The 9,411-nt window shown below is 43.9% G+C and overlaps 1 protein-coding gene across 1 annotated transcript; it reads left to right on the top strand.

Moving 5' to 3' along the window:
• Nucleotides 1-8,130: 8,130 nt before the first annotated feature.
• Nucleotides 8,131-9,189, top strand: LOC126946654 (testis-specific basic protein Y 1-like). Its single transcript, XM_050777245.1, is given in 3 exon segments — nucleotides 8,131-8,621; nucleotides 8,814-9,062; nucleotides 9,064-9,189. Coding segments are annotated over 3 exon segments (384 nt in total). The 5' UTR covers nucleotides 8,131-8,519; the 3' UTR covers nucleotides 9,097-9,189.
• Nucleotides 9,190-9,411: the final 222 nt, after the last annotated feature.

The raw sequence follows: 9,411 nt of genomic DNA on the forward strand, positions 1-9,411 counted from the left end.
ACATCAGATTTTTTGTGATGACTATCCATTTGGGTTTTGTCTTCAATAAATTTTATTCCATATAATCTTCCCATCTTTAAATGTCTTGAGGATTTTTTATATTACTAATTTGTTGGGTATAAATATGTGTATATGTATATATATATCATCTAGAAACTATCCAAGTCAATAAATTGAAGTTACATGTGTGCTCTTCTGTTCTGTATCTTATTTTTTGCCTTACTTATGATACTTTCCATTGTACAAAAGGAAATAGTGTCTCTGTATTAGTCCACTTTCACGCTGCAGATAAAGACATATCCAAGACTGGGAAGAAAAAGAGGTTTAATTGGCCTTACAGTTCCACATGGTGAGGGAGGCCTCAGAATCATGGCAGGAGGTGAAAGGGACTTCTTACCTGGCAGTGGCAAGAGAAAATGAGAAGGAAGCAAAAGCCGAAACCCCTGATAAACCCATCAGATCTTGTGAGACTTATTCACTATCATGACAATAGCATAGGAAAGATAGGCCCCCATGATTCAGTTACCTCCTTCTGGGTCCCTCTCACATGTGGGAATTCTGGGAGATACAATTCAAGTTGAGATTTGGGTGGGAACACGGCCAAATCGTATCATTCCACCCCTAGCCCCTCCAAAACTTCACATTTCAAAACCAATCATGCCTTTCCAACAGTTCCCCAAAGTCTTAACTCATTTCAGCATTAACCCAAAAGTCTGCAGTCCAAAGTCTCATCTGAAACAAGGCAAGCTCCTTCCACCTATGAGACTGTAAAATCAAAAGCAAGCTAGTAACTTCCTAGATACAGTGAGGGTACAGGTATTGGGTAAATACAGTTGTTCCAGATGAGAGACATTGGCCAAAATAAAGGGGTTGCAGGGCCCATATAAGTCCAAAATGCAGCAGTGCCATCAAATTTTAAAGCTCCAAAATGATCTTCTTTGACTCCAAGTCTCACATCCAGGTTATGCTGATGCAAGAGGTGGGTTCCCATAGTCTTGGGCAGCTCTGCCCCTGTGGCATTGCAAGGTACAGCCTCCCTCCTGGCTGCTTTCATGGGCTGGCATTGAGTGTCTGCGGCTTTTCCAGGTGCACAGTGCAAGCTGTCAGCTGATCTACCATTCTGGGGTCTGAAGGCCTATGGCCCTCTTCTCACAGCTCTACCTGGCAGTGCCCCAGTAGGGCTCTGACCCCACATTTCCCTTGTGTACTACCCTAGCAGAAGTTTTCCATGAGGGCTCCACCCCTGCAGCAAACTTTGGCCTGGGCATCCAGGAATTTCCATATATCTTCTGAAATATAGGCAGAGGTTGCCAAACCTAAATTCTTAACTTCTGTGCACCTGAAGGCTCAACACCATGCAGAAGCTGCCAAGGCTTGGGGCTTCCACCCTCTGAAGCCACAGCCCAAGCCGTACATTGGCCACTTTTAGCTACAACTAGAGTGGCTGGGACACAGGGAACCAGGTCCCTAGGCTACACACAGCGTGGGGACCCTGGGCCTGGCCCATGAAACCACATTTTCCTTCAGGGCCTCTGGGCCTGTGATGGGAGGGGCTGCCGTGAAGGTCTCTAACATGACCTGGAGACATTTTCCCCATGGCCTTAGTGATTAACATTAGGTTCCTTGCTGCTTCTGCAAATGTCTGCAGTGAGCTTGAATTTCTCCCCAGAAAGTGGGTTTTTCTTTTCTATCACATAATCAGGCTGCATATTTTCCTAGCATTTATGCTCTGCTTCCCTTATGAAACTAAATGCATTTAACAGCACCCAAGTCACCTCTTGAATGCTTTGCTGCTTAGAAATTTCTTCTGCCAGATACCCTACATCATCTCTCTCAAATTCAAAGTTCAACAAATCTGTAGGGCAGGGGCAAAATGCCACCAGTCTCTTTGCTAAAACATAACAAGAGTCACCTTTGCTCCAGATCTCAACTAGTTCCTCATCTCTATCTAAGCTCACCTCAGCCTAAATTTTATTGTCCATATCGCTATCAGCATTTTAGACAAAACCATTCAACAAGTCTCTAGGAAGTTCCAAACATTTCCACATTTTCCTGTCTTCTACTAAGCCCTTCAAACTGTTCCAACCTCTGCCTGTTACCCAGTTCTAAAGTCATTTCCACATTTTCGGGTATCTTTTCAGCAATGCCCCACTCTACTGGTACCAATTTACTGTATTAATCCATTTTCATGCTGCTGATAAAGACATACCCAAGACTGGGAAGAAAAAGAGGTTTAATTGGACTGACAGTTCCACATAGCTGGGGAGGCCTCAGAAACATGGCAGGAGGCAAAAGGTACTTCTTAACATGGTGGCAGCAAGAGAAAATGAGGAAGAAGAAAAGCATAGACCCCTGATAAACCCTTCAGATCTTGTGAGACTTCTTCACTATCATGAGAATAGCACAGGAAAGACCAGCCCCCATGATTCAATTACCTCCCCCTAGTTCCTTCCCACAACACATAGGAATTCTGGGAGATACAATTCAAGTTGAGATTTCAGTGGGGACACAGCCAAATCATATTAAGCTATATGAAGCTAAAACCAGGTACTATGGGTGTTCACTAGATTTCTGGTTTTCATGAAGGTGTTTTTTCTGTGTAGATATTTGTTAAATTAGTGTCCTTGCAAGAGGGCCAGGGGAACAATCAGTGAAGCCTTCTATTCTGCCATCTTGCTCCTCCTGTAAATCTGTAGTATATTTTGGAATATATCTTTGTAGGATATTTTGACATCAGGTAGTGTGATGCCTCTTGGTGTGTTCTTATATGGGCCCAGTTTGTAGAGTCCTAAAGCAATTATAATAATAACATCAAAGGTCACTGATCAGAAATCACCATAACAGATATAAGTATGATGGAAAAGTTTGAAATATTGTGAGAATTACCAAAATGTGACACAGGGACATGAAGTGGGCACATGCTGTTGGAAAAATGACACTGACATGCTCAACAGACAGTTGCCAGAAACCTTCAATTTATATATTTAGAAAAACACAATATCTATAAACACAATAAAGTGCATCACAATAAAACAAGGTCGACCTGTACCTGCCAGTACTCAGGTAATTAGTTTACTAGGAATAAGTAATAATAGCTAGAAAAACTGATTAAACACAAAAATTTTAAAAACACTATCTTCTCAGGACACAAAAAAATGGAAAGATAGTCCATGCTCATAGAGTGACAGGATTAATATCGTTAAAATGACAATACTCCCCAAAGCGATTTGCAGATTCAATGCAATCCTTATCAAAGTACCAATGATATACTTCACAGAAATAGGAAAATACTTATAATATTCATATGAAACCATAAAAGACCTCAAATAGCCAAAGCAACCCTGAAAAAAAAGCAGAAAGCTGGAGGCATCACACTACCTGACTTCAAAATTTACTACAAAACTATAGTAAACCAAGCAGCATGGTACTGGCATTAAAACAGACACAGAGACAAATGGAACAGAATACAGAACCCAGATATAAAGCCACATGCTTACAACCAACTCAACTTCAACAAAGACACCAAGAACATACGATGCTGAAAAGACAGATATTTCAATAAACAGTGGTAGGAAAGCTGGATAAGTATATACAGAAGAATGAAGTTAGATTCCTATCTCTCACCACACACAAAAAGCAAATAAAAAATGAGTTAAAGACTTGAATCTGGTTGGGCATGGTGACTCAAGCCTGTAATCCCAGCACTTTGGGAGGCTGAGGCAGACAGACCACTTGAGGTCAAGGGTTTGAGACCAGCCTGGTCAACATGGTGAAGCCCCATCTATACTAAAAATACAACAATTAGCCAGGCATGGTGGTGCATGCCTGTAATCCCAGCTACTCGAGAGGCTGATGCATGAGAATCACTTGAACCCAGGAAGTGGGGGTTACAGTGAACCGAGATTGTGCCATTGCACTCCAGCCTGGTCCTGGGTGACAGAGTGAGACTCTTCCTCAGACAAAACAAAAACAAAAACAAAAAAAGACTCAAAACTATGACCTGAAACTGAAACCATCAGAAAAATGCATTGGGGAAATGCTCCAGGACATCAGTCTGGGCAAAGATTTCTTGAGTAAGACCTCAAAAGCACAGGAGCCAAAGTAAAAGTAAACCATTGGGATTACATCAAGTTAAAAAGCTTCTGCATAGCAAAGGAAATTATCAACCACGTGAAGAGACAACCCACAGAATGGCAGAAAATATTTGCAAAATATCCATCTGATAAGGGATTCATAACCAGAATACATAAGGAGCTGGAAAAACTTAATAAACAATATGATTTAAAAATGGACAAATAATTTGAATAGGCATTTCTCAAAAGAAGACACACAAATGGCCAGCAGGCATATGAAAATATACTCATCACGAATCATCAGACAAATACAAATCAAAACCACATTACAATATCATCTCACCCTAGTTAAAATGGCTTTGATCAAAAGGACAGGCATGAAAGGATGCTAGCAAGGAGGTGGAGAAAGAGGAACCCACCTTGTACACTGTTGGTGGGAATGTATATTACTGTAGCCACTATGGAGAACAGTATGGAGTTCCTCAAAATCCTAAAAATAGAACTACTATATGATCTGAGTATTCCACTGCTGGAATACTTGCTCACATGTATTGCAGCACAAGTCACAATAGCCAAAATATGGATTTAACGTAAATGCCCATTAACGGACAAATGGATAAGGAAAATGTGGTATATGTACACAATGGAATATTATCCAGCCATAAGAAGAATGACACACTGTCATTTGCAGCAATATGGGTGGAACTGGAGGCCGTTATGTTAAATAAAATAAGCCAGGCACAGAAAGACAAATATTACATGTTTCCATTCATATATGGGAGCTAAAAAAGTGGTTCTCATGAAGATAGCGGCTATAGTGATAGTTACCAGAGGCCAGAAGGGGAAGGGGGGATGAAGAGGAAATAAAAGAATATAAATATATTTATTACCACTGAACTGCACACTTACAAGTGGTAAAGAGGGTACATTATATATGTATATTTTACCTCGATAAAAATAAATTTTAAAAACAAAATCACTTTCTTCTCACCACTTACTGCTGAATTATTGCTGGAATAATGAATTAGTACTACAGGTAAGTCATGTACCTAAGTAAGTAGTAAAATAGGGACAACAAGAATAGTTCAGTGGAATGTAGAACATAGGGAATCTAGTCTGGTCAGATATAATTTTGTTGGTGTTAAGTTAATATACAAGTTCTACTTAACTGGGCTTTCCCATGAAACTGGTTATATAGAAACAGCTAACAATCATTACAATACCAAGTGAACCTGATCCTGAAAATCATGTTATTTGCAAGTCTCAATTATTGGTTTTAGTTGAGATAAGAACTTAAAAGGATAGGTGCTGAGTGTTACCCAGGAAAAAAGTTACATAGAATAACTGGAGATAACTTGAATATCTACGTGATGCCAGGAAAAAGGAAAATCCTTCCTTACCATTCTACTATTTTTTGTTGGAATAATAAATTACCACAGACATCTGGTGGTAAACATGTAATTAGCAACCTAAAGATAGCTAGAATTAGCCAGACCAAGTAACTGATCCCGGGAAGCTGAAGATAACCGGCCTATGCCAGGGAGTTCAATAACCGTTTTCCTCAATGCAAAATTCCAACCTCATGTTAGAAATATTACCTCATACAGTAAATATCTACTTTATCCAAGTGAGTAATTAACTAGAAATAACTACACGAAGCCAGTACCTGGAATAAACAAATTCTTCTCAATACTACTTCTTATGTCTCTGTGACATAAAGCTAAACATTTAGTGGTACCTAGGCAAACAGCTGAATAAACAACTAGCAATTACTAGGAAAACTGCTTGAACATAGAAGGTTTAATAACCATTCTAGTCAATTCTGTGTGCTTACTGTTTTAGGATTGTTGATTAGGTACTATGGATATGGTAACTAGAGTTACCTGAGTAAGAGTTAAATACAGAATCCTTCATAAAACTAGAATAACTGATTGAAGAAAAGAAGTATAACATTACATTCTCCTCAACATTTCTCATTTCTTCTTGGAGTAATGAGTTAGTTCTGTCAATGGGTACTAGTATCTAGGTAATTACAAAGCAAAAAATAAGAAGAGATGTCTAGAATAAATATTTGATACCAGAATGGTGAGAAAAAAAAACATTCTTTTCAAATAGAAACTCTAATTTCCTTTGTGATTACTGAGTTACAATTAGTACTGGAGATATCTGTATGAGATGTGGATTTCATTTTGGGGGAGGGGCACATACTCCACAGATGAACTGCTGGGTCATATGGTAGATCTATTTTGATTTTCCAAGCAATGATTATACTGTTTTTCATAACGGCTGTACCGATTACATGTCTGTCAACAGCGTGTAAACGTCCCCTTTTCTGCACACCCTAAAAGGGTTTCATTTTCTCCACATCTTTCCCTCATTACTTTTTTGTTTTTTGTTGTTGTTGTTGTTGAGACGGAGTCTCGCTCTGTCTCCAAGGCCGGAGTGCAGTGACGCGATCTCAGCTCACTGCAAGCTCTGCCTCCCGGTTCAGCCATTCTCCTGCCTCAGCCTCCCCAGTAGCTGGGAGTACAGGCGCCCGCCACCATGCCCGGCTAATTTTTTGTACGCCATCACTACTTTTTATCTCTTGACTTTTTGATAATACCCTTCCTAACAGGAGTGAGGTGATAGTTCACTGTGGTTTTCTTTTTTTTTTTTTTTTTTTTTGAGACGGAGTCTCGCTCTGTCTCTAAGGCCGGAGTGCAGTGGCGCGATCTCAGCTCACTGCAAGCTCCGCCTCCCGGTTCAGCCATTCTCCTGCCTCAGCCTCCCCAGTAGCTGGGACTACAGGTGTCCGCCACCACGCCCGGCTAATTTTTTGTACGCCATCACTACTTTTTATCTCTTGACTTTTTGATAATACCCGTCCTAACAGGTGTGAGGTGATAGTTCACTGTGGTTTTCTTTTTTTTTTTTTTTTTTTTTTGAGACGGAGTCTCGCTCTGTCACCCAGACTGGAGTGCAGTGGCGCAATCTCGGCTCACTGCAAGCTCCGCCTCCCGGGTTCACGCCATTTTCCTGCCTCAGCCTCCCGAGTAGCTGGGGCTACAGGTGCCCGCCACCATGCCCGGCTAATTTTTTGTATTTTTAATAGAGACGGGGTTTCACCGTGTTAACCAGGATGGTTTCGATCTCCTGACCTCATGATCCACCCGTGTCGGCCTCCCAAAGTGCTGGGATTACAGGCGTGAGCCACCCCGCTCCGCCCACTGTGGTTTTCATTTGCATTCTCTGATTATTAATGATGTTGAGCATATTTTCATATACCTGTTGGCCAGTTGTGTGTTTTCTTTCTAGAAATGCCTATTCAAGTCCTTTGCCTATTTGTTAACCAGACTATTTATTTGTTTGCTATTGAGCTGTGTGAGTTCTTTATATATTTTGGATATTAACGCATTATTAGATATATGGTTCGCAAATAGCTTCTCCCAAACCATAGCCTGCCTTTTCATTTTGTTGATTGTTGGCTGTGCAGAAGCTTTTAGTTTCCAGCTTGCTCACTTGCTCTACAAATTTCAGCTTCCTAGACCCCACATTGTGTGAAGGTTTGAGCCACTTACTTAGAGTAAACCATATCATATATATAATATTATTCATAAATGAATACTATATTATAGTAAATAGATGTTTATGATATATAATATTACACACACACACTCTCTCTCTCACACACACACACAAATATCCTGTTGGTTTAGTTTCTCCTTCTCTGAGGAACCCAGCCTGATAGAGATACCCAGCTGAGTCGGTGTGTTTGCTGATCTTGACCTCTGGAAGCTAGTGCTTTAAACCACGAGAATGAAAAATTGTGAGGCACTATGTGGACGCTGGGAGAAGGAAGTGAGATGGAAAAGTTGTTTCATGGCATCCAAGAAGTGAATGGTCCTCAAGGTGTAGCAGAGGAATTTATAGGAGAGAGGGATGATTGACATCTTCGTATAGCCCCAAACCCGTCCCAGTTAGCATGGAGGGATTTCAGGTAGGTGATACAGAGACTGGGTAACGATGGCAGGTGTGGAGAAATAGAATGCACCACTGAGTGGGGGGGGGGGGGGGGGGGTCCAGGGGAACCATGTGGCAGAAATATCCTCCCGTGCCACGTGATCTGCTAAAATTGAACATGGGGCGTTTAGGAGGGCTGCCATGTCAGTTTGGGAACTATCCTTAGGGCTGCTAACCCAAATCTCCCTTTCTCCAACCAGAGCACCCTGCCTTCCTCCTCAGATGTCACTCCCCCGCCACCTCCCTCAGTCAGGTCGCGCTGGTGCTTTGTGACGTCGAAGGCCTCCCTTCCCGCCCAGGGCTCCCATTGGCCGGGTAGTGGGGTGTTGACCAATCACAGCTCGGGGACGTGGTCGCCTCATTGTCCCGAGACCGCGGGAGGGGTATATACGGGGACCCCGGGCAGCCCGCGGTTGACCGTTGGGAGACGTTGAGCTGTGGAAGATGAGTCCGAAGCCGAGAGCCTCGGGATCCCCGGCCAAGACCAAGGAGAGCCGAAAGAGGAAGTCCTCTTCTCAGCAGAGCTCCAGTAGCCCGAAGAAGAAGGTGAGGGACCCCCCCAAGCTCCTCCTCGGCTTCCCTCGCCTCCTTCCTCACCAGAATCCTCTCCCGGCCTCCCCTGGCACAGCCCCCACCCGGCCCGCCCGCCCGCCTCTGAGGAAACGTCCCTGTTCCCAGCCTCCTCCATCCTCTTCCCTCAACCAGAGCCCTTCTGGCATCTCCCTGTTGTCCTTCCAGGCTACCAGGGCGGCCAAGAAGGGAAAAGCAGCTCGTGGAGGGAGAGGCGGGAAGAAACGGGCCGCGAGCAAGATGGCGGCGGCAGCGGCGACGGCCCCTGAGGCGGGGAGCGGGCCGGCGGCCCCCGGCCCCAGTGACCAGCCCAGCCAGGAGCTCCCTCAGCACGAGCTGCCCCCCGAGGAGCCAGTGAGCGAGGGGACCCAGCACGACCCCCTGAGCCAGGAGACCCAGCTGGAGGAGCCACTGAGTGAGGGGGCGGCCACCGACTCCCCCATCTCCCTGAGCAGCGACTAAGTTCAGTTCCAGTCGCCAGACCTCAGAGATCTCACCAGCACGGTGGCCCCTGGGGAAGACAATAAAATGAATGTGTTGCAAATTGATCTCAGTGACTCCGTGTTCTCTGGTGGTGGGGAGGGAGGGGAAGGAGGGGGGAAGAGGTGGTGTGTGGGGAGGGAGGGAGGGAGGAAGGAAGAGGTGGTGTGAGGGGGGGAGGGAGGGAGGAAGTGGTGGTGTGAGGGGAGGGAGGGGAAGGAGGGGGGAAGAGGTGGTGTGTGGGGAGGGAGGGAGGGAGGGAGGAAGGAAGAGGTGGTGTGAGGGG

Source organism: Macaca thibetana, chromosome X (genome assembly GCF_024542745.1).
Source record: "Macaca thibetana thibetana isolate TM-01 chromosome X, ASM2454274v1, whole genome shotgun sequence".
In the NCBI taxonomy this organism is placed as follows: domain Eukaryota; kingdom Metazoa; phylum Chordata; class Mammalia; order Primates; family Cercopithecidae; genus Macaca; species Macaca thibetana.